The sequence below is a fragment of the Chiloscyllium plagiosum genome, unplaced genomic scaffold, assembly GCF_037043375.1.
Source record: "Chiloscyllium plagiosum isolate Xiang-an unplaced genomic scaffold, Cpla_swu_hap1 HiC_scaffold_32, whole genome shotgun sequence".
Classification (NCBI taxonomy): domain Eukaryota; kingdom Metazoa; phylum Chordata; class Chondrichthyes; order Orectolobiformes; family Hemiscylliidae; genus Chiloscyllium; species Chiloscyllium plagiosum.
In genome coordinates, this window is record NW_028270170.1 from 23,099,943 (window position 1) to 23,126,715 (window position 26,773).

General features: G+C 40.2%; 1 protein-coding gene across 8 annotated transcripts in view; it reads right to left on the reverse strand.

Moving 5' to 3' along the window:
* Nucleotides 1-26,773, reverse strand: part of hdac5 (histone deacetylase 5) — a 438,683-nt gene that overhangs the window by 243,211 nt on the left and 168,699 nt on the right. For 3 of the 8 annotated variants that reach the window (XM_087977867.1, XM_043675108.2, XM_087977866.1), the window contains 2 exons: nt 12,391-12,506; nt 10,311-10,498 (listed from right to left, as the gene is read on the reverse strand). The exons of 2 other annotated variants lie outside the window; for them this stretch is intronic. In XM_087977867.1, the coding sequence (XP_087833993.1) occupies nt 10,311-10,332 (22 nt within the window). In that variant the 5' untranslated portion in view covers nt 10,333-10,498; nt 12,391-12,506. The remainder of the gene's footprint in view (nt 1-10,310; nt 10,499-12,390; nt 12,507-26,773) is intronic. 3 more of the 8 variants (XM_043675112.2, XM_043675111.2, XM_043675109.2) reach the window with 3 other exon arrangements.

Here is a 26,773-nt window from a genome sequence, read left to right on the forward strand (position 1 = left end):
TTATCAGCTTTCATAAGGCAAAGTAAGGCAAGTGATTTTCCTCCTAATTATGATTGTTTAAATTTCTATACAAATGTTGAATGCAAATGAGAGTTTTTGCTTTGTGAACTTCATAAACTAAGTCCTAATGAAAGATTAAACTACCAAAAAAATGGATAAGTATTTCCACTTTAAAGAGAATATGTTTTGTAGTATATTAAAGACTGCTCAGAATTGTCTCACATAGTTTGGTAACCACGAATAAAGAAGAAAAATATGACAACAGGAAGTCATTTAAACATTTATCTGGAGCTCAAAGTCTTGAAATTATTCAAATGAAAATTAATGAACTCCCAAAACTCAGTTTTAAATGTTCTTTAACACAGATGTGGTTTTGAATCCAAGTGCAACTGTGTGAAATTTCTTCACCGTGTTTACTTTAAAAAAGTAACTAAAGTTTTGTCAAACCTAATCTAATGACAATCAGCCCACACAAAATTGGCCATTAGTTGGGCATTGCTTGAAATGTTTTACAAAAGGCAAACTTCATCCACAACTCTGCAAACAGCTACTCTTTTGAAAATAGACTTGATACACAGTTGCAACTGGGTACAGATACACCCCTGCATCTCGTTAAATATCTTACCAAAGGTGCCTCAAGAGAGATGCTGAATCCAGAAAGTCATACAGGCTCCTTTCCAAACACTGATACTCTTCATTCCAACAAACACAGAAATGAGAAATTTTGAGGCAAGTTTGTGCCCCCCTCCTAAAAACAGGTGATGCCCAATTATTATTTGCACTTCTTAAAAAAATTTCCTCAGATCCTTCCTCATCGATTAAATGTTTAGGCTACAAATAAATCACTGTGTACTTGTATGGAATCAATTCTCTCTCACAAAGGAAGCTACTTCATCCAATTCCAGCATATTGAATCGTTTATTATATCTCTATAAGACAGACAACAAAAAAGACAAAGACAAAGAATGACAAAAAAAACTCAATCAAGTAAATTAACTACCATTCCAATGCTAGATTTGTTGACGAATCCTGTGAAAATTTTTTAGACTCTTGAAACTGAACAGGGATGCATTATTCATAATGTTAGTACACCAAAATGCTGGGAGAATGAAACAGCAAATTAGTTTCCACAAATGCAGCATTAGTAAACTATCCTATTTACAAGTAACTAATGAAAAAAAAGGTGGGCAAGGAAAGGAAAATGCAAGCTTTTATGATTGACAGTAAATAATAACGAGTAGTGTTGCAACCTTTTCACTCGACAGAATTTGACATTAACTTTGAGCCTCTTGCTGATGTCTATCATGAAGTTCTCTCAATAAAAAGATCAAATTTCAGAACAACAAATGCCCTAAGATCATCTACCTGAGGAAGAAATTTGTTCCCTTTCAGCTACTTCATTGAAGTATGTGCACGATCAAGCAGTGCTGCAGCAAACTGTTCAGTTATGCAATCAGGGTACGCATGCAGTGGGGCTGTAACTGATTTCTCTATCCATTCATGCAAGTGGAACTTCTAATACTATCAGAGGATTATACCATAATGAAGCAGGTAGAAGGAAAGCAACTCAAGCCTTTTAATTCAAGATGCAATTTATCATTTGATAAATCTGAATTGTCTGTATTGTCTAACCTCAGTGATTTGACATAACAGAGAGCAGTCCTTCAATAAGTCAAGTCCCTAAATTACTGAGCACAAATCTGTCGTCATTCTCCTTGAAACTGCCTGCCTCTGTTCCCTGCCTGCTCTCATCTATTATTCTGACTGGCAACATGACTTGATGTTACAATAGTTGATCTCCCACAAATCTAGCCATTGGACTAATCCCCTCATAGCAGTTATAGGAGAAAGTGAGGACTGCAGATGCTGGAGACCAGAGTTGAAAAGTGTGGTGCTGCAAAAACACAGCAGGCCAGGCAGCATCCGAGGAGCAGGAGAATTGATGTTTCGGGCATAAGCCCTTCTTCAGGAGGAAGTATTCCTGAAGAAGGGCTTATGCCCGAAACATCGATTCTCCTGCACCTCGGATGCTGCCTGGCCTGCTGTGTTTTTCCAGCACCACACTTTTCAGCTCATAGCAGTTATAGTAATGAATACTAAATCAATACAGAATCTATAATAAGGTTAATGTTACGTCTAACAAGTTACTTTTTTTAAAATATAGCATGCATTCATTATTTTCCATTAGATATTGGTTTCAAACAAGTGTCTCACACAAAGGAAACAACAAATCTTACAAGTTTCACAAAACTGACCAGTCCAATCATTAAAACAATTCCAATTTCTTTCAGCAAATATGTTGTTTCCTCAGTTAACTAAAGAGAGTTCCTGCATATTCTGATTACTCCAAGCATAATCACTTATTCTACCAGTAGGACATACACATTCAATATTCATTATATTCATCTGATGTGGGCATCATTGGCTAGGCCAGCATTCATTGCCCATCCCAAAGAGGAAGTCAACCTTATCACTATAGGTCTGGAGTCTCATGTAGGCCAGACCAGATAAGGATGGCTTATTTCCTTCTCTGAAGGGTGTTAGTGGACCAGATGGTTTCTTCGTGACAATCAACGCTGGTTTCATGATCATCATCAGACTCTAGACTTCAATCATTGGTGGAATTTGGATTCAATTATCTGCCATAGCTTTGTTGAAAGTGACAGTCAGGAGATGAAAAAAATCCAGTATTGTATGAGTGACTTAACTATAAAGTTAGGGCCTCACCATATCTATCAAAAACATTTCAAAACTGTTTACACAAACTGAATTATATACAATTGATATGTCTTTTATATGGGTAAATTCTATTGTAAATATAATAATGAAGGAAAACTCACTGTAGATTCCATTTCTTCAAATTTACAAACATGCCTGCTGATCCTCTGATACATCCTTTGTAATTGGAGCAGTTTTTGTAAATACGTTGAGAACACCCATCTCTACTTCTCACTACTCCCTGATCCCATAATCACCTCTCTAATGTGAACAAGTCGTGACAAGAGTCATAAATCAAATAAAACTATCCCTGACTAAGAATTAAGATGACACATCCCTTTCTACATATTTCTTCTTTCCATATATTTGACTACCTTGCCACTAATCCCATCCTGCCTCCACTCAAGCTGAATCACATCTTGTGAAATCGAGTGTTCTTTTCAAGTCAGATCTGAATTTATGTTTCTCTTGATAACATTGTCTAACTCTGCTCCTCTCAGAGTCATAGAGATGCACAGCATGGAAACAGACCCTTCAGTCCACCTCGTCCATGCCAACCAGATATCCTACCCTAATCTAGTCCCATTTGCTAGCACTTGGCCCATAGCCCTCTAAAACCTTCCTATTAATATACCTATCCAGATGCCTTTTAAATGTTGTAATTGTACCAGCCTCCATCACTTCCTTTAGCAACTTATTCCAAACACGCATCACCCTCTGCGTGAAAACGTTGTTCCTGAGGTCCCTTTTAAATTTTTCCCCTCTCACCCTAAACCTATGCCCTCTCGTTCTGGACTCCCCCACCCAAAGAAAAGACCTTGTCTATTTTCCCTATCCATGCCCCTCGTGATTTTATAAATCTCTATAAGGTCAAGCCTCAGCCTCCAATGTTCCAGGGAAAACAGCCCTAGTCTATTCAGCCTCTCTCTCTAGCTCAAATCCTCTAACCCTGACAACATCTTTGTAAATCTTTTCTGAACCCTTTCAAGTTTCACAATATCCTTCCAACAGTAAGGAGATCAGAAATGCACACTATATTCCAAAAGTGGCCTAACCAATGTCCTGTACAGCCACAACATGACCTCCCAATCCCTATACTCAATGTTCTGTCCAATAAAAGAAAGCATACTTAATGCCTTCTTCACTATCTCATCTACCTGAGACTCCACTTTCAAGGAACGATTCCTTGCACATACAGTTTATCTTTTTCCTCAGTTACGTGCATTTCATTATAATATGTACTTTGCATTATGTTCATGTCTTTTAACAATTGTATTGTACCATGCAGCTGAATATTGAACTCAGTTTTTCAAAATTACAGCCTTTAATACAGTCCTGCTCCTTTTGTGAACCAGCACTAAATTGTTATTGAATGTCCTTAAATTTGAATAGATATACAGACGGGATAAATGATAATGTTTTACAATTCGTTCACGGGATGTGAGCTTTCCTGGCTGGGTCAACATGAATTCCCCACTCATAGTTGCCCTGGAGCACCAGAGAATCACAGAAATGACACAACACAGAAGAGAGCTATTTGGTCCATCTTGTCCAATCCGAAGGGTCAATTGGTTAGCTGCTCCAATGCTATAGAAACCCTTGCTGTTTTATGAACAAAGGAATGGGCAGATCATTCAAATCATTGAGCATGTTCTGCTTAGAGTCATAGAGATGTACAGCATGGAAACAGACCCTTTGGTCCAACCCGTCAATGCCGACCAGATATCCCAACCCAATCTAGTCCCACCTGCCAGCGCCCGGCCTATATCCCTCCAAACCCTTGTTGATGAGATCATGACTGATGTGGATCTATCTGCCTTAGACTTAGATACCTTTATGCCCATAATTAACAAAATAAAAACTTCTCAATCTCACCCCATTCAAAACTGATAATGCCTATACTGTAGTATTTCAGTGTCAGTTTCATTTTAGTGTCCAACTCCTGGTTTGGACTAAGACTCTTACTCATGTCAATAATATTATGATGCAGAGGTAATTCTTCCAAATAAAGCACTGATGACACAGTGGAACAGTTAAAAAAAACTCAGGCTATTATATCAAATACAATAACTCAAAATTAGGAATCCATGAGGTGCTGTGGACCACGAGAATCAGAGCTATATGCAACCACAATCTATAACCTCTCAGCCTGGTACATCCCTCCAGCCTATCATGTCTGAAAATTAACCTTGGTTTAATGCAGATACCAAAACCCACTAGGGTAGTATGTTGGAAATCAAGCCCACATTCCAGGAATCATCAGAAAAGTTAAAGAATTTTTTTTTTAAAAAAAGGACACAAAATTCCTTAATTTATCCAATTTCCAGATCCAGGATGGAAGAAAACATGTGTAAAAGTAACATACTTAACAAGATTTATTATTTATTACTAGTATTTGGATTCCAGCTACAGGTCAAGAGTAAAAACTATTAGCATATAATAATAAATTACAACTCTCATCTCCTTACAAACTTCCACTTACACACTGGCAGGGGAAAATAGATTATGGTTAAAGGAAAACTGGGAGAACAGTTTAGTGGTTGCTGTTCACAATTTGCTGCAACGATCCTTATGACTCTTGTGTTTGTTAGCACGTTGCTTTACATCGTCTTTCCACAGGGGAACTCCTACTGATTTGCAAGAGTCACAGGTAGTTGGTTGATTTCTAAAAAGGTCTCTGGTTGATCAACTACGAGTCAAATATTGAGGGCTCCCAGTGACATTCACTCCTGACTTTTTATACTGTGGCAATATCTGGTTGGCCTGTCTCATTAATGAGATAAGACATACCCAGACACATGAGCAGCAGTTTGGATTGTTTGTTAAAATGTATAATATTGCAAGTAAGACTGTTGCTTGACTAGCCTGTGGGGCATTTTCCCAAAGCTGGTCCTTTATTGCGTTGAGTTGTTAACCTGGTTATTTCCAATGGCAATTAAGTATCGACCACATTTCATAGAGTCATAGATTAAAACAGCATGAAGTAGACCTTGCATTCCACACCCGAGAGTCAAATACAGGCCAGGATGGGTAAACATGGCACACATCTTACCCTAAAGGACATAAGTGAACAGGATAGATTTTTATAACTATTCCATAGTTTCCTGATCAGTAGTTTTTTTTAAAATTTCAGATTTATTTTGTTAACTTCATTTAAATTTCTCAGCTAACATGACAAGACATGAACTCATGCCTTTAGATTATGCACCCAGGTCATCCTGATTACAATCAAGTAACTACAATGCTAATGCATTCACATAGGTAGTTCTACAAAAGCAGGACTATGTCAATACTGCAATGAAATATCATCTTAGATGATGTGCTGAAATTATAGAGTGGGGACTTTGAACCTCTGAAGCAAAAACATTATCAAACTGAAATCTAGGCTAATTGAATAGAGAAATAGATTAATTAACAAAAAAAAAGCATTTACAATCACCTAAAAATGTACACAGAAATTTCTAAGATGTACATGCAGTATTGGTTCATATCATTTTACTTGATTTGCATTGCAAATGAAATTAAACATATTTGATTTTAAGAGAATAAAAGCTAATAGTGAAGTAAACTATACATTTCAGATTAGCAAATTCTCCTTTATTTGATAACTATATTCCTTGAACTTTTAACTGAACTAATTTAAATAATCAGCTAGAAATATCGCAATTTAACAATGACAATGGAATGTAACAATTTAATAAATGTAATGGCGGGGGGGGGGGGGGGGGGGCAGGGGGATGGTGGAGGGGGGACTGCTCAGTGGTTAGCAGTGCTGGCTCACAGCACCAGCGACCAGAGTTTGATTCCCACCTCGGGCAACCGTCTGTGTGGAGTTTGCACATTCTCCCAGTGTCTGCACGGGTTTCCTCCCACAATCCAAAGATGTACAGGTTAGGGGAACTGGCCCTATTAAAATTGCCCACAGTATTAGGGATGTGTAGGTTAGTTGTATTAGTCTGGGGTAAATGTAGAGCAGTTGGGCAATGGGTCTGGGTGGGTTACTCTTCAGAGGGCCGGTGTGGACTTGTTGGGCCAAAGGGCCTGTTTCCACACTGTAGGGATTCTATATCATTCTATATTAAAGCACAATAATTATATTTAGATACATTTTTTCCCTAAAGTATGGGACCTCCATCTTTCACACATGACTGCAATTAAAACAAATTGAGTAAAGGGAAGAATTACTAACCATGTCTGGATTTAAGAAAATTTCTAATCTCCACAACATTGCTTGCCCAATACAGGGAAACCTCGATTATCCGAACGAGATGAGCGGGCACTACTTCATTCGGATAATCGATTATTCTGTTAATCAATGAAATGACACTCCTCTGGGGATTGGAGTTTTTAAAGTCTGCTCCTCGCCCGCCACACCCACTCCATCCAACACCACCCGCCACCCACCTACCCCACACACCCCGTCCAACACGAACGAAGCAGTGTTAGAACATTATTTGAATTAGTCACCACACACTGCAGCACAGAGGATCTACACAGAGCAGAGGAAAATTACCTATACAGCATATTCAAGAAGAACGGGTACCCAATGAAACAGTCTGCTGATTTCTCAGCAACAAACCCAAACAAGCAGACAAAATGTGCCCAGAAACCCTAGCCATTCTCCCTTTCATCAAAGGCATCTCGGAAATGACTGCCAGACTACTCAGACCTCTTGGCATCATGGTAGCTCACAAACCCACCAACACGCTAAAATAGCAGCTCATGAACTTGAAAGACTCTATACAGATAACATGCAAAACAAGTGTTATTTACAAAATACCTTGCAAACATTACATTGGACAAAACAATCAGAAAATTAGCCACCAGGATACATGAGCATCAACCAGCCACAAAAAAGGCATGACCCACTCTCACTAGTATCCATACATACAGATGAGGAAGGACACTACTTTGACTGATGCAACACATCCATACTAGGACTAGCCAAACAGAGACATGCACGAAAATTCCAAGAAGCATGGCATTCCAATCGGAACTCCATCAACAAACACATCGAGTTCGATCCCATCTACCACCCTCGGAGAAAAAGAACTGGAAATGAGATCACCAACACAGTAAAAGACATCACCAATCCAAGGAAACCTAAACCCATAAACAGAAAGCGGGACATAATACCAGAGGCTCACTGATGATGTCACCCATTATGGTGACGAAATGTCTGAAAACAAACTTACCAGCTCAACGAGCAAATGAACATCCGGAACCTCTACCTGTGCTACAAATCTTCTCAAAAATCAGTGTTCACATTTGAGGCAGAAAAGTGTTGACAGATTATTATTGGTATTTTTCACTGCAAATCTGAAAAATTACTTTGCACTGGAAACAACTGTAAAGTTGCAACAGAGATAAAATAAAATCTTGCCAGAGGTGAAACAAATGAAACCATTCTTAAGAACACAAGAATATAAAATAATAAAAGGTCATTGGGCCAGAATAATCATATAGGATCAGAGAATCCCTTTAGTGCAGAAACAGGTCATTTAGCCATTGACTTTGCACCAAGCCTCTGAACAGCATCCCACCAGAATACTTTCCCCCTCACCCCCAAACATCAGCCCATCCCCGTAAGCCTGCATGGGGCTTTTACCATGGCTAACCCACCTAATCTGTACACCCCTGGACAGTACAGAGCAATTTTTAGCATGGCCAATCTACCTAACCTGTACATCTTTGTATTGTGGGAATAGCATCCAGAAGAAACTCACACAAACACAGGAAAAACATGCAAACGCCACACAGTGTTGCCCACAGGAATGTAACTAGGCTCCCTGGCTGTAAGGGGCAGCAGCGCTAACGACTATGCCACCATGTTTCATTGACATCTTTTGTAATCAAGACAACAGAGAGGAAGAGAGAGACACACAGAGATAGACAGAGAGAGAGATAGACAGAGAGAGAGATAGACAGAGAGAGAGATAGACAGAGAGAGAGAGAGAGAGACAGAGAGAGAGAGAGAGAGACAGAGAGAGAGAGAGAGACAGAGAGAGAGAGAGAGACACAGAGAGAGAGAGACACACAGAGAGAGAGAGACAGAGAGAGAGAGAGAGAGAGAGACAGACAGACAGACACACACGCGCAGAGAAAGAGAGAGGGACACATACAGAGACAGAGAAAATCAGAGAGACAGAGCAACAGAGATAGAGAGACAGAGAGCGAGGGAGACACAGACAGAGACAGAGAGAGAGACACACATACACAGAGAGAGAGAGGGAGAGAGACAGACAAAGAGAGAGAGAATCAGAGACAGAGCAACACAGAGAGAGAAAGAGACAGAGAGAGAGAGAAATGCACAGAGAGAGAGACACACACAGAGACAGAGAGAGAGAAATAGAGAGAACAATTAAAATTAGAACCAGAAGAAAAATTAAACATTTTCCTTTGCAGCTGTTATTCAAATACTATAGAGAAAAAAAACTGTCGTATTTTCAATTTTGTCTTTGTTAAACATACTAATTATGTGCTGACAACATTATATGCATCAAAATAAACTATTCTGAATGTTGGAAAGTGGAGATGAGTCCACACGTGTAATATTACTTGCAAACATTGTGGCAATCCAAGACAATGGGGGAACGAAGAGAGAGATGTCAGAGAAGGGGAAACTAGGTGTCATCTGCATACATATTAAAATCAACTCCATATCTGTGGATTCTGTTGCCAAGATGAGAAACAGGAGCGTGGCGAAGACATATCCTTGTGGGATTCTGAAGTAGATTAGATTCCTTACAGTGTGGAAACAGGCCTTTCGGACCAACAGTCCAAAGATGTGCAGGTCAGGTGGAGGCTGCAAATCTTTGGAATTCTCTAACACAACGGGCGGTTAAGATTGGGTAATTAAGAATATTCAATGCCAAGATAGACATTTAAGATATCTGGTCAGAATAGACGAATTGGGTCTATTGCCATGCTGTACAGTCCTATGACTTTGTGACGTGTGTTTGCATGTTTTTGTGAAGGTCCAAAGCTTACAAATTGATTAGAACATAGTTGAGGAAGCATTTTTTAAAAGATTGAATACCAAATATAATGTTTAAGCAAACTTATCAAGAAAGAAAGTAGGAGTTTATAAATATGAGGACACATGAAAATTGAAAAACAAAGTTGTTTATTCTTTTGTGCACACGATCATCAGGATTCAATCTGTTTCTATTAGCTAATTTATCACGCGGCTAGCATAGACCAATCAGCAAGTCTGTAGGAACTTAATAAGCATTCTCAAAATTAAGAGTACACAGTCACAAACTAGGATATTTTACTTTACTGAAAAGACTGATAAGATTTCATATATGCTTTTATGCCAAGACCACACATACAGCAATGCTTTAATAAAAACATTAACTTTGAGCATAAAGACAAAAAGGAAAATTAGCATGCAATTTAATTAATTTGATTACAAAATGACATATCAAAATTTATGTGACAATATCATACTTTCTCATGACAAAGAGATTAAGTTCTCCTCTTCAATTTAGTGGTTAGAAATCTCTGCGGTTAATCTTCTTTCATTATTGGAACTATTTATTTCATGGAAAAATAAATGAAACAAGCAAAATAGATACTGAAAACATTACCTGCGTTATCTGGAGAGCTCATGATTCACCTGGTCTCACTGCAAATCCCTGCCACACAATATCTGTTTGTTTACAACAAAAATGAGAGATCCTGCTGAGGCTGAAGATAATGCGAATACTCTTGGTTTTCTACATTAGGCTGGCATCTCTTCCCACTTCAGGAACAATTAATTCTTCAAACTCTGGTGCTGTATATTCAAAGAGAAACAAAACATTAATATATTATGCACTGTAGTGTGTAGATATAGAAAATAATTTAACGCAGCAAAAGTAAAACTTGAATTGACAAAATGTGCAAGACATTTGAGATAACTAGAATATGCAACTTGCCTCTTTTCTGCACATAACGTATGATTTTAAATGTAGTGATCTATACATTTAAACATCTTCTCTCCATATGCAAGTTGCTCCTTTTTGCCCTAATTTAGGTTCCTATAGCAAATAATTGAAATACCTATGCAAACTTATCATACTGTGACAGTGACAGCGCAATTTGACTGCCTTGCAAATGTTAAATCTTCAACTTTGACTGCAGAGTAATCCTTATGACCCAACCAAATCTACAACTGTTTCACAAATTGTTCAATTTTGCTATTCAGCTATCAACAATATGATTTAATTAAGTATTAGAAAATTATCTCCTTTGTGTTGCAGTTATCTCATACACTCCAAACCATTTAGAAGCATATAATTCATCTGACTTTACCCATACAGTTTGAGAGCAATATAAGTTATTAAAAAGCCTTCTATATGGAACAAAGCTTGTTTAGGTGCTTCCTTCATCATACTCTTGATTTAAAATACATTATCTGAAATGTGATTTATCCTTTGACCAATTGGGAGCAATATTATAGGTGGTCTGTTAATACAAAAAGTCATTGCAAAACGTCAGAATCATAGAATCCCTACAATGGGGAAGCAGGTCATTCAGTCCATAAGGTCCATACGGACTCTCCAAACAGCATTGCACCCAGACACACCCTTTTATGGGCAAATTAGTATGGTCAGTCCATCTAACCTGCACACCTTTGGACTATAGGAGGAAACCTATGCAGACACAGGAAAATGTACAAACTTCACACAGATAGACAACCAAGGGTGGAAATAATCTCACATTCCTGGCACTGTGAGGCAGCAGTGCTAATCACTGAGCTACCATGAGAATGTAAATCAGGTATGAGCAGATAGGGAAAGAGTTAAGTTTAGGGCTTCGTGATAAAGGCTCAATTAGCATGACTTTGACCAGACAAGAACTTGCCGTAAACAATGAGGTGCTGGAGGCAAGGGTAGTGGTTTAACCAGGTGAAGAACATCTGTTGTGTAATGCCAGTTAACGAGGTGATGAACATCTACTGTGTCATGCTTAATCTTTACTGTTGATGCTTGCTGATTGTAAAGGTCAATACAGATGATGCCTGATTTGGATGCTGCTCCCTATAAGTGACATTATAATTCCTTAAGAATCTGCTGTTTGAGAGAAGACCGAGAACTCATGTCTTTGTATACATGGGTAACTGCGCGCTCTCTAGGGCTCAGAATAAAGGTGACAAAGGTCGAGCCATACTGTATGCTTCAACTAATGCAGAAGCGGGATGACAACTGTGCTGCCCAAATATTAAGAGAAGTCAGATGAGAAAGGTCCAGCTTTCATACTTTATTGTCAATCAGAACTTCTGATTCTTATCCAGCTGGTAAGCATCTTTGCATACAAATGAACATAAGGCAAAGTTACAACTGGACACTTTTGCCTGCCAACATTCACTATCCATTTTCACAGATAGACAAAAGACTAGTCATGCAGTGGAAACGTGCACTGCACTACTCAACAGTCAAAGTAATCTGTGTTGGATTTTTTTTAAAAAACGCTACGTGCGAATTTTATACATTGAACAAAGCTAAATTATTTGAAATAACCATAAGAACAGGAACAACTTGCACTTTCATCGCACTTCTGGTGTAACAAGATTTTGTAAGTCATTACACATATTAGCTAACAGACATAATGCAAGAACAGGAAAAAGAACTAAGACAAGTCAAAGGGATGGTCAAAAAAGTACATTGTTCAGGAGATACCACTAACCAGAAAACGCAACTTCTCACCCCCAGCTTTATATATTAATGTAAAATCAGCTGTCTTCAATTCATCGACCTGAAGCTGGATTACAAAATGGCACAAGCTCTGTCAAATGCAGCAATCTAAATTAAGTGGGAAGAAATAAGAAAGACAAAAGCAATTAAAATAAAAACAAAGGACTGATGTTGGAAATCAGAAACAAAAACAAAAACAAAACTTGCTGGAAAAACTCAGTACCTCTGGCAGCATCTGTGGAGAGAAAGCACAGTACAAAGTTGAGTCCAGCGACCCTTCTTGAGAAGTAATTGTAACTAGGAAAAGGTTAATACATATATGCTAGAGATGGGGTGGAGATGGAGCCCAGAGCTCAAAAACAGTTGGACAAAGAACTGGGTAAAGGTCAGCCTGGAAGAATCAATAGCTGCTAACAGGGACCATTAGTGTCTAACACTGGGTCATTTGTGCTAGCAGCCCATATCATGACAAGGTCTGGTGTGTTGAGGTTATGGCAAGGACATGGCAAAAGCTGCTCAAGCCCTAAAATTGTTGAACTCGATATTGAGTCTAAAAGGCTGCAGGGGTCCCAAACAGAAAATGAGGTGCTGTTCTTCTAGCTTGTGCTGAGCTTCATTGGAGCATGGCAGCAGGTCTGAGACAGCAATGCCTGCCAGGGTACATAGTGGCATGATGTGGCAGGTAATCGGAAGCTCACAGTCATTTTTGTGGACAGAATGTAGATGTTCTGCAAAGACAAAAGCAGTATTGCCTAATCACAGTGTGGCATAAATGGCATGGGTACAAAGGGCAAAATGATTTCTTTGCTGCATCGTTCTGATTTTAAAATTTCAAGTTGTGTGCCAAATAAAGATAACAGACAAAATTCTCACAAAATTATGGGAAAGTATTTGGCTAGTCCCACCTGCCTCAGAGAATGTTTGAACATGTGGATTAAAAATATATATCCACACAAGTTAAAGATATCCAGAGTACAGAGCAAGCTTCAAATTCATCTTATGGAAAGACTGTCTATGCAGTTTTGGAATGTTAATGGAGCAAAGAAAAAGCCTAAATGAATCAGATTAATGGCAGAAATTAGATTTCACAACACATCAACAAACTTGCCCCGTGGGACGCTGATTTATGGCAATCAATATCTCGATAGCATATGTGATTGGACGAATGTCCTCTAGTCCCATTACTCCACAGGTTACAACACAAAAATATACCCAAGTCTAATATAACCGATAGTACTCTTCCCTACCTTACACTTGGAATGAAAATATCCAAACAGTTCTTTAACGAACACCAATTAAATCAATTTTTGTAACGCCAATGCTCAATGAAGTTGCAGAATCGGTTAACACAAATGTGTAATATGAAAATGTAGGTGTTTAAAGCATAGAAATATACAAAGAAAAATATAAGACAGGAGCACTAGAAGGTTATTTGATCCCACAAGCCTACTCCACCATTCAAAATGATCATTGAGCTCAATATCCTCATCCTTCCTTTCCCAAAAAATCTTGATCGCTTTTTACCACCTCCTTGAAAATATGTTTTGGCGTCAATCGCTTTCTCCACAGGCTCACCACTCTGGGTGAAGAAATTTATTTTAATGAGAGTCCTGAAAGATTTATCCCTTATCCTTGAACTGTCTCTACTGGCTTTGGAGTCTTATATAACTGGAAACGTTTTACTGCAGCTAACTTGTCTAGTCTTTACAATTTTGTAGGCTTCTGCAAGATCCGCCTCCTCATTCTTCTTAACGCCAGCTATCATAATCCTAATCCACTTAATCTCTCCTATTACATCAGTCCTGCCATCCCAGGAATCAACTTGATAAACTTTCACTGCACTCCCTCTACAGCAAGAGCATCCTTCCTCAGATAAGACATCCAAAATTGCACACAACATTCCAGGTGTCACATTACTTCTAAGAAATGCTTTGTTAAAAAGAAAACTTTCAATGTCCAAAAGCTTTCAGTGACTTCCTACCACTCCATCACCTCCCCCCAATTCTGCACAGGTGCTCAGTGGTTGGCACTGCTGCCTCACAAGGCCATTGACACTGAACATAGAACATTACAGCGCAGTACAGGCCCTTCGGCCCTCGATGTTGCGCCGACCTGCCATACCAATCTGAAGCCCATCTAACCTACACTATTCCACATACGGCCATATGCTTGTCCAATGACAACTTAAATGTACTTAAAGTTGGCGAATCTACTTCCGTTGCAGGCAAAGCATTCCATGCCTTACAACTCTGAGTAAAGAAACTACCTCTGACATCAGTCCTATATCTATCACCCCTCAATTTAAAGCTATGCCCCCTTGTGCTCGCCGTCACCATACTTGGAAAAAGGCTCTCCCTGTCCACCCTATCTAACCTTCTGATTATCTTATATGTCTCTATTAAGTCACCTCTCAACCTTCTTCTCTCCAACGAAAACAGCCTCAAGTCCCTCAGCCTTTCCTTGTAAGACCTTCCCTCCATACCAGGCAACATCCTACTAAATCTCCTCTGCACCCTTTCCAAAGCTTCCACATCCTTCTTATAATGCAGTGACCAGAACTGTACACAATACTCCAAGTGCAGCTGCACCAGAGTTTTGTACAGCTGTAGCATAACCTCATGGTTCCGGAACTCGATCCCTCTATTAATAAAAGCTAAAACACTGTTCTTAACAACACTGTCAACCTGGGTGGCAACTTTCAAGGATCTGTGTACCTGGACACCGAGATCTCTCTGCTCATTTACACTACCAAGAATATTACCATTAGCCCAGTACTTTGCATTTCGGTTACTCCGACCAAAGTGAATCACTTTACACTTGTCCGCATTAAACTCTATTTGCCACCTCTCAGCCCAGCTCTGCAGCTCTCTCTGTAACCTACAACATCCTTCGTCACTATCCACAACTCCACCGACCTTAGTTCCATTCCAGTCCTTGAACAACTGTTTGTGGTGTTTTGATATCCTTCCCATATCTGCTTTGTTTCCCTCTGGGTGCTCCAGTTTCCTCCCACAGTCCAAAGATGTGCAGGTTAGGTGGATTAGCCATGGGAAGTGTAAGGGCTACTGAGATACAGTAGGGGGGTAGGTCTGGGTGGGATGCTCTTTGGAGGGCCGGTGTGGACTCGATGGGCCAAATGGCCTGCTTTCACACTGTACAGATTCCATGATTCTATGAAATCCATTTCTTTCTATTTCATCTACATTTCTTTTGGTTATAAACTTCTGTTTTATTGGTAAAGCAAAATCTGCAGTGTTGCATGTTCACGTTTCAGTTAGGAGAAAGTGAGGACTTCCTGAAGAAGGGCTTGTGCCCGAAATGTCGATTCTCCTGTTCCTTTGATGCTGCCTGGCCTGGTGCGCTTTTCCAGCAACACATTTTTAAGCACGTTTCAGTTAGACCCACTTTGTTAAAACCAAAATAAATCATAGTGTCTCCATAGTGCAGGAAGAGGACATTTGGCCTCTTGGTAAATGTAACTTGTAACAATTGTTTCTCTTAACTTTTCTTAACAGCTTATAATAAACAAACCTTTAACCTATTTGAAACAAAAAGGTTGACTACAGGCCTCTTTTAACTTGAATTGTTGCAATTTTTAAAAAAGTGGATAAATTCATTTAATCAGTGCACTGACCACATTTTGGACATACCATGAGACATAGTTTCAGGAAAATCTATGGATGCAATTAACCCCAGAGCCTCCTGTAGTCCTCGTGGCGAAACAGAGAAACACACAAAAGGGAAATATGTTGTATTTAATCCAGGAAAAAGACTACAGTTTCAAGATCTGCACACAGATAGATGGGAAACTTCATAAATCAGATTCCCTCAAAACAGAAGCAAAACAAAATCATTCTCGTGTCATGCATGCATTTCATTGTTATCTTGTTGGATAGCATTCCAAAAGGAGCAGTCACAAATTGCCAGTTCCATCCATGAAAAAAAGAATTCAATTAATTATTTTCAAAGATGATAGCATTATTGGTAAACTCGTGACCTTTACTGGTCTCAGTTAAATGGTGAAAATGCTGATTGAAAGATACAAATGACATCTGGCCCAATAATGATTCATATCATATCAAGTGTTAAGGGTTGTAATTGAGCCACTTTAGCATAGGGGAAAGTGAGGACTGCAGATGCTGGAAATCAGAGCCGAAATTGTGTTGCTGGAAAAGCGCAACAGGTCAGGCAGCCTGAAGAAGGACTCATGCCCGAAACATTGATTCTCCTGCTCCTTGCATGCTGCCTGACCTGCTGCACTTTTCCATCAACACATTTTCGGCCACTTTAGCATAAACAACTTCTTTAGGATCCCGCTGAGAAGGATAATGGAAGATTTGATACTTTTGGTTGCCAGAATTTCTCTTAAGCTTGTGCAACCCAACTCCCATGGTTAAACAGTTCTGAATGCTAGACATGCTTCAAAAATTTAGCCCAAGTTTAAGATCTGATAATAAGGTGTGACAAAGAAAGGGGCAACATTGCACAGAAATCAGTTTCCAGTTTACACTGAACTGTCTCTCAATATTCATGGAGAGATACACCCACATAAAAATGATAAGGACACAACTGATCAGCAGGTATAACTCACCAAAGGGAGAGAAGGTAAATGCTTTGGAGGACATTAGGATTTTTTTTAAACAGCTCTGTAAATCAATGTCACATTTATTAGATTATTCCTCAATGGAAAAAGCAATAGCAGCCAGTTTACCAGTAGTAAATGCTGGTAGGCATTCAATTCAGGCTGGTAGGCATTCAATTTCAATTTAGGATGGCATGAAGAAAGAAACCAAATTGCTACAAGCATTTGTAATAATACTGAAAAGAAAACACGAATTTCCATCCACAACACAGGAATTTCAACTCAATGTCTCACCCCAAGTTTTAAAAGTGATCAATATTATTTTCTGAAACTTTCTGGAAGAAATACAACAAATGGTATTTCCATCATTCCAATGTTCCACGTGAACAATCCTTTAGTCCAGTTGTTGAGTTTTAAAGAAGAAATGCAATGTTGAGGGATGAGAAGAGCTTTTTTTAAAACAAAGTAAATACCAACATTTTCTTGCTTTGACATTTCATTGAGACAATAAGAAAGAATGATGCTCAGTGTTAAATCCAGAGGACTCACCCTCATATGTGTCTGACTTCAGCCAAATACACTCACCAAAGGAGGCAGAGACGTAAACAGTCACATTCTCTTGGAGTTTGGAAGAATTGAATATTTACTAAAGAGGTACGTTTTAGCACATTGTGCTTTATCCTGAACTGGACAATAAAAATTTGATCCTTTGATTAAATTCCACATTATACCGTTACAAAACATGAAATAATGATATAATAGAGAAATTGCCATGGAATGTTATTTTATGGGGTTCCAAAGTTATGCAACTCAAAAATTCTCATCTCTATTCCGAAAGGGCTAGACCTAACTAAACTAACAATGCAACCCCCCACCTCCCCCACTTCATACACATTTCAGTGAAGTCACCCCTCACTCTTCTAAACACCAGTGGAAAGCTGCCCAACTTATCCTCAAAAAGTCAGTTTCTTAGTAATGGAATATAAATTTTGAACACATACTCAGTCTACCTATGTTAAGTTAATCTTAGTGTTTAATATGCACATATCAACTTTTTTTGACATAAACTGCCCTGCAAGAGTTGTTTCAAGTAGCTTATGAGCCATAAGATTTAGCAGCATTATATTTTGCAAATCAGGTTACCTTTACATGGATAGTTTGTGGGACATTTCTGATAGTTCATGTTTATTCTAGTCATGGACATGCACAGAATAGCAGAATAGACAGCATCAAAACATTGCTTATGAATCTATAGGTGTTATATTATTCATGCATTACTGTACTATATTTATGCATGCACATAATTAAAATAATGGATTTTCATTCAAAAGCACTATGTGTTCGCAGTAAAAAAAAATCTATACTTTCATTAACTGGAAATTATTTTCTATGTCCCAATGTGTTATCCATGGCAGGTTTTCATTAACACCTCACCACAAGGTCGTGCCCTATAGATTACCTTTCCATAGATGATATGGCTCCACAACATTCAAATCACAGCCCTAATCTTAGAATTATAGAATGACCTTCCCTCTCTGCTGTAAACGTAGTCATGTCCATGCCAACTCTCTGCTGGGTATCCAGGTTAGATAAGTCAAATTGTCAAGTTTGCAGCTAAGAAGGGATGCAGTGATTCCCCTTCTTAGTTCACCACATCCTCAGTTAGTCACAATGGGGTTAATTTTGAAACAGATCCCTTCCCTTATGGATACCTTTTACACCCAGAGAGTTTAACAAAGAGTGAGTTTATTAATTACTACACGAGAACAAGCAACACAACACACATTCACAGAGATAAGTACTAAGAGGCAAGCTCAAAAAGATAGAAGTTAAAAAGAAGAGGATCAAGCCTCTGAAATGTTCACAAAGTGCAGATAGTTAAAACATCCTTTCAACTATGTCAGAATTCCAGCATGAACAGAGAATATCGAACATTACAGCGCAGTACATGCCTTTTGGCCCTCGATATTGCGCCGACCTGTGCAACCAATCTGAAGCCCAACTACCCTACACGATTCCATTTTCATTCATATGTCTATCTAAAGACCATTTAAATGCCCTTAAAGTTGGCGAGTCTACTACTGCTGCAGGCAGTGTGTTCCACACCCCTACTACTCTGAGTAAAGAAACTACCTCTGACATCTGTCCTATATCTATCACCCCTCTATTTAAAGCTATGTGCCCTCGTGCTAGCCATCACCATTCGAGGAAAAAGGTTCTCACTGTTCACCCAATCTAACCTTCTGATTATCTTATATGTCTCAATTAAGTCACCTCTCAATCTTCTTCACTCAAACAAAAACAGCCTCAAATCCCTCAGCCTTTCCTCATAAGACATTCCCTCCATACCAGGCAACATCCGAGTAAATCTCCTCTGAACCTTTTCCAAAGCTTCCACATCCCTCTTAGAACGTGGTGACCAGAAACGGACACAATACTCCAAGTGTGGCCACACCAGAGTTTTGTACAGCTGCAGCATGGCCTCGTGGCTCCGAAGCTCAATCCCTCCAGCAATAAAAGCTAACACACTGTATGCCTTCTTAACAACCTTATCAACCTGGGTGAAAACTTTCAGAGATCTATATACATGGACACAGAGATCGCTCTTCTCATCTACACTTCCAAGAATCTTACCATTAGCCCAGTACTCTTTGATCCTGTTGCTCCTTCCAAAGTGAATCATCTCACACTTTTCCGCATTAAATGCTATTTGCTACCTCTCAACCCAGCTCTGCGGCTTATCGATGTTCCTCTGTGACCTGCAATGCCCTTCAGCACTATCCACGACTCCACCAACCTTAGTGTCGTCTGCAAATTTACTAAACCATCCTTCTACACCCTCAACTAGGTCATTTGTAAAAATGGCAAACAGCAGTGGCCCCAAAACAGATCATTGCGGTACATCACTAGTAACTGAACTCCAGGATGAACATTTCCTATCAACCACCATCCTGTGTCTTCTTTCAGCTAGCCAATTTGTGATCCAAACCGCTAACTCACCCTCAAACCCATGTGCAATATTTTGTGCAATGGCCTACCATGGGGAAACTTTTCAAACGCCTTACTGAAATCCACATACACCACATCAACTGCTTTACCCTTACCCACCTGTTTGGTCACCAACTCAAAGAACTCAATAAGGTTTGTGAGATACTACCTACCCTTCACAAAACCATGCTGACTCCTCTCCAGATGATTATAAATCCTATTTCTTATAACCTTTTTCAACACTTTACCCACAACCGAAGTAAGGCTCACTGGTCTATAATTATCAGGGTTGTCTCTACTCCCCTTCTTGAACAACATTTGCTATCCTCCAGTCTTCTGGCACTATTCATGTAGACAATGACAACATAAAGATCAAAGCCAAAGCCTCAGCAATATCCACCCTGGCTTCGTGGAGAATCCTAGATTAAATCCAACCCTGCCCAGGGGACTTACATATTTTCACATTTTCCACAATTGCTAACACCTCCTCCTTGCGAATGTCAATCCCGTCGAGTCCAGTAGCCTGTATCTCCGTATTCTCGACAATATTGTTTCTTACCATGTGAATACTGATGGAAAATATTCATTTAGCACTTCCCCATCTCCTCAGATTCTATGCACAACTTCCCACTACTGTCCTTGATCGGCCCTATTTTCACTCTAGTCATTCTTTTATTCCTGATATACCTATAGAAAGCTTTCAGGTTTTTCTTGATTATACCTGCCAACGACTTGTCATGTCCCCTCCTGGCTCTTCTTAGCTCTCTTTTTAGGTCTTTCCTGGCTTGGAGCTTGTAACTTGTAACTCTTAAGCGCCCTAACTGAACCTTCACGTCTCATCCTAGCATAAGCCTCCTTTTTCCTCTTGACAAGAGATTCAATTTCTTTAGTAAACCACGGCTCCCTTGCTTGACCACTTCCTCCCTGCCTGACAAGTACATACTTATCAAGGGCTTGCAGTAGCTGTTCCTTAAATAAGCTCTACATTTCAATTGTTCCCATCCTCTGCAATTTCCTTCCCCATCCTATGCATCCTAAATCTTGACTAATCGCACCATAATTGCCTTTCCCCAGCATAGAGTCATAGAGATGTACAGCATGGAAACAGACCCTTCGGTCCAACCCGTCCATGCCGACCGGATATCCCAAACCAATCTAGTCCCACCTGCCAGCACTCGGCCCATATCCCTCCAAACCCTTCTTATTCATATACCCATCCAAATGCCTCTTAAATGTTGCAATTGTACCAGCCTCCACCACATCCTCTGGCAGCTCATTCCATACACGTACCACCCTCTGCGTTAAAAAGTTGCCCCTTAGGTCTCTTTTATATCTTTCCCCTCTCACCCGAAACCGATGCCCTCTCGTTCTGGACTCCCCAACCCCAGGGAAGAGACTTTGTCTATTTATCCTATCCATGCCCTTCATAATTTTGTAAACCTCTAAGGTCACCCCTCAGTCTCCGATGCTTCAGGGAAAACAGCGCCAGCCTGTTCAGCCTTTCCCTGTAGCTCAAATCCTCCAACCCTGGCAACATCCTTATAAATCTTTTCTGAACCCTTTCAAGTTTCACAACATCTTTCCGATAGGAAGGAGACCAAAATGCACGCAATATTCCAACAGTGGCCTAACCAATGTCCTGTACAACCGCAACATGACCTCCCACTCCTGTACTCAATACTCTGACCAATAAAGGAAAGCATACCAAACGCCTTCTTCACTATCTTATCTACCTGCGACTCCACTTTCAAGGAGCTATGAACCTGCATTCCAAGGTCTCTTTGTTCAGCAACACTCCCTAGGACCTTACCATTAAATGTATAAGTCCTGCTCTGCTTTCCCAAAATAGAGCACCTCGCATTTATCTGAATTAAACTCCATCTGCCAATTCTCAGCCCATTGGCCCATCTGATCAAGATCCTGTTGTAATCTGAGGTAACCCTCTTCGCTATCCACTACACCTCCAATTTTGGTGTCATCTGCAAGCTTACTAACTGTATCTCTTATGCTCGCATCCAAATCATATATGGAAAAGCGCAGCAGGTCAGGCAGCATCCAGGGAACAGGAGAATCGACGTTTTGGGCATAAGCCCTTCTTCAGGAGCCCTCCTGAAGAAGGGCTTATGCCCGAAACGTCGATTCTCCTGTTCCCTGGATGCTGCCTGACCTGCTGCGCTTTTCCAGCAACACATTTCCAGCTCTGATCTCCAGCATCTGCAGACCTCACTTTCTCCTCCAAATCATTTATGCAAATGACAAAATGTAGAGGACCCAGCACTGATCCTTGTGGCACTCCTATATACCTATCCCTTTCCATTGCTAAAGCAAACATATCCAAACTGTGGTCACTATCACCAAATTGCTCACCTACCTCCAAATCTAACATCTGGCCAGGCTCATTACCCAATACCAAATCCAATGTGGCCTCACCCCTTGTTGACTTGTCTAGATACTGTGTCAGGAAACTATCTTGCACACATTGGACAAAAACTGACCCATCTAAAATACTCAATCTATAGTATTTCCAGTCAATATTTGGAAAGTTAAAGTCCCCCATAATAACTACCTTATTATTCTCACTCCTATCCAGAATTATCTTTGCTATCCTTTACACGACATCTCAGGAACTATTCGGAAGCCTATAGAAAATCCCAACACGGTGACCTCTCCTTTCCTATTTCTAACCTCAGCCCATACTACCTCAGTAGATGAGTCCTCAAACATCTTTTCTGCTACCGTAATACTGTTCATGACTAACAATACCACACCACCCCCTCTTTCATCATCTTCTCTGCTTTCAGTGAAAATCTAAATCCTGGAACCTGCAACAACCATTCCTGTCTCTGCTCAATCCATGTCTCCGAAAGGCCACACATCGAAGTCCCAGGTCATCCACCTTAGTCCAGATGCTCCTGGTGTTGAAGTAGACAGACTTCAAACCACTTTCCTGTTTGCCAGTGAACTCTTGCGAACTTGAAACCATATTTCTGGCCTGACTACTCTCAACCTCCTGGACACTGGAACTACAATTTAGGTTCCCATCCCCCTGCTGAAATAGTTTAAACCCTCCCAAATAGCACTGGCAAATCTCTCTTTCCCCCTCCGCCCAGGAGTTTGGTACCTCTAGTTCAGGTGTAGACCATCCTGTCTGTAGAGGTCCCAACTACCCAAGAATGAGCCCCAATTATCCAAGTATCCAAAACCCACCCTCCTGTACCATCCCTACAGCCACGTCTTCAACTTCTCTCTCTCCCTATGGTGAAACAGTCCTCTTGTTGTCCTACTTCCTAGTGTCTGCCACGCTAGCTAGCTGACCTTTAGTACTCAGAATGCCTTTACCTGCAACACAGGGGTGACTAGGGGACAGTTCTTTGACCATGATTCTCATAGCAACCTAATGCCTGAACCCAGCTTTGTAAATTGAAGACATTCAGACTCAGAAGCACACTCCAGTAAAGTTAAACCGGGCTTTTTAATGCTATCCTTGGGCATTCTTCAAAGGGGAAAACGCAAAATGTGTCTGCAGTTTGGAGCATAATCCACAGGGTTATTAAATTGTTGTGCAAGGGTCATCAATCCCTCATTATCTTTGTAGTCACAAGAGATCATAGTCAATTTGGTTTTGACCTGTCCCTTCCTCCTTTAAAGGGCTGCGGCTTGAAGTGCCCTTTGCAACTTTAGGCGACTTTTCATGGGTTATACCATTTTCCATCCACAGGAATTTTACGCTGTATTATTCCTTGTTACAGAGTCATAAAGATTTACAAGGAGGAGAAAGTGAGGACTGCAGATGCTGGAGACCAGAGTTGAAAAATGTGATGCTGGAAAAACACAGCAGACCAGGCAGCATCCGAGGAGCAGGAGAAGCAATGTTTTTGGCATAAACCCTTCATAATACAATAAGCTTCAATCTGCAATCATAATACAATAAGCTTCAATCTACAATTTGACAGGGAGAGGGTACAATTGGAAGTGGCAATATTTCAGTTGAATAAAGGGAACTATGGAGCTATGTGGGAGGAGCTGGCCAAAGTTCAATGGTGCAATACCTTAGCAGGGATGACAGTGGAGGAACAATGACGGATATTTCTGTGGATAATGCAGAAGATGCAGGATCAGTTCATTCCAAAAAGGAAGAAAGATCCTAGGAGGAGGAATGGATAGCCGTGGCTGATGAGGGAAGTTGAGAAACATATAAAGTTAAAAGTGAAAAAGTACAACATAGCAAAGATAAGTGGAAAAACGGAGGACTGCGAAGCTTTTAAAGAACAACAGAGGATTACGAAGACGGAAATATGCGGAGCAAAAATGAGGTACGAAGGTAAACTGGCGAAAAATACAAAGGAGGATAGTAAAAGCTTTTTTAGGTATGTGAAAGGCAAAGAAGTGGTTAAGACTAAAATTGGGCCCTTGAAGACAGAAACAGGGGAATATATTACAGGGAACAAAGAAATGGCAGAAGAATTGAATTGGTACTTCAGATCTGTGTTCACTGGGGAAGACACAAGCAATCTCCCTGAGGTAACAGTGGCTGAAGGACCTGAACTGAAGGGAATTTATATTTGCCAAGAATTGGTGTTGGAGAGACTGGTAGGTCTGAAGGAATGTTGATAAGTCCCTGGGGCCTAATGGTCTACATCCCAGGGTACTGAAGGAGGTGGCTCGAGAAATCGTGAATGAGTTGGTGATTATTTTCCAGAGTTCGATAGATTCGGGATCAGTTCCTGTGGATTGGAGGGTGGGTAATGTTGTACCACGTTTTCAGAAAGGTGGGAGAGAGAAAGCAGGAAATTATAGACCAGTTAGTCTGACCTCAGTGGTAGGAAAGATGCTGGAGTCTATTATAAAGGATGAAATTACGACACATCTGGATAGTAGTAACAGGATAGGTCAGAGTCAGCATGGATTTATGAAGGGGAAATCATGCTTGACTAATCTTCTGGAATTTTTTGAGGATGTAACTCTGAAGATGGACGAGGGAGATCCAGTAGATGTAGTGTACCTGGACTTTCAGAAAGCTTTTGATAAAGTCTCGCATAGGAGGTTAGTGAGCAAAATTAGGGCGCATGGTATTGGGGGCAAAGTACTAATTTGGACTGAAAGTTGGTTCGCTGACAGGAAACAAACAGTAGTGATAAACGGCTCCATTTTGGAATGGCAGGCAGTGATTCGTGGGGTACTGCAGGGATCAGTGCTGGGACCGCAGCTTTTTACAATATATGTTAATGATATAGAAGATGGTATTAGTAATAACATTAGCGAATTTGCTGATGATACTAAGCTGGGTGGCAGGGTAAAACGTGAGGAGGATGTTAGGAGATTACAGGGAGTCCTGGACAGGTTAGGTGAGTGGTCAGATGCATGGCAGATGCAGTTTAATGTGGATAAATGTATGGTTATCCACTTTAGTGGCAAGAACAGGAAGGCAGATTACTACCTGAATGGAGTCAAGTTAGGTAAAGGGGCAGTACAAAGAGATATGGGTGTTCTTGTACACCAGTCAATGAAGGTAAGCATAAGGTACAGCAGGTAGAGAAGGCTAATAGTATGCTGGCCTTCATAACAAAGGGATTGAGTATAGAAGCAAAGAGGTTCTTCTGCAGCTGTACAGGGCCCTGGTGAGACCACACCTGGAGTACTGCGTGCAGTTCTGGTCTCCAAATTTGAGGAAACACATTCTGGCTATTGAGGGAGTGCAGCGTAGGTTCACGAGGTCAATTCCTGGAATGGCGGGTCTACCTTACGCTGAAAGCCTGGAGCGACTGGGCTTGTATACCCTTGAGTTTAGAAGACTGAGAGGGGATCTGATTGAGACATAAGATTATTAAAGGATTGGACACTCTGGAGGCAGGAAACATGTTTCAGCTGATGGGTGAGTGCCGAACCAGAGGACACAGTTTAAAAATACGGGGTAGACCATTTAGGACAGAGATGAGGAGAAACTTCTTCACCCAGAGAGTGGTAGCTGTGTGGAATGCTCTGCCCCAGAAGGCCCCAGTCTCTGGATTCATTTAAAAAAAGAGTTGGATAGAGCTCTCAAGGATTATGGAATCAAGGGTTATGGAGATAAGGCAGGAACAGGATCCTGATTAAGGATGATCAGCCACGATCATATTGAATGGTGGTGCAGGCTCGAAGGGCAGAATGGCCTACTCCTGCACGTATTGTCTATTGTCTGTCTATTATTGTTCTCGGATGCTGCCTGGCCTGCTGCATTTTTCCAGCATCACATTTTTCAAAACATAGAGATTTACAGCATGGAAATGGACCTTTCGGGCCAACACATCTGTGCCAACCAGATATTCTAAATTAATCTCGTCCCATTTGCCAGCATTTGGCCCATGTCCTCTAAATCCTTCCAATTCATATACCCAACCAGGCAGATTTTAAATGTTGCAATTGTACCAGCCTCCACCACCTCCTCTGGCAGCTCATTCAATACACACACCACCGTCTGCGTATAACTCTATCCATCCTGTTTTTTAAAAAAATATTTTTATTGAAAAATTTTTCTTTACAAAATTAGAAAGTTACAAAAATATGAAAAGATAGCATCATAACATCAAAAACAACGATAAACAATAAATCAACTACTATACTACAACAAGAAATCAAAACTACACTTGTTACAAATCAATAAATAAATAAGTAAAGCCGCTCAGTGCAACAAGACCGCAGCAGTCAACCTTCAAGAGCAATTATTAAATTCACATTTATTTGAAATTCTTCCTCTCATGGCATTAGGTTTATCAGACCAAACCATCATGGCTTGACAAAAGTCCTAAACAAAACGACGGACAGATCT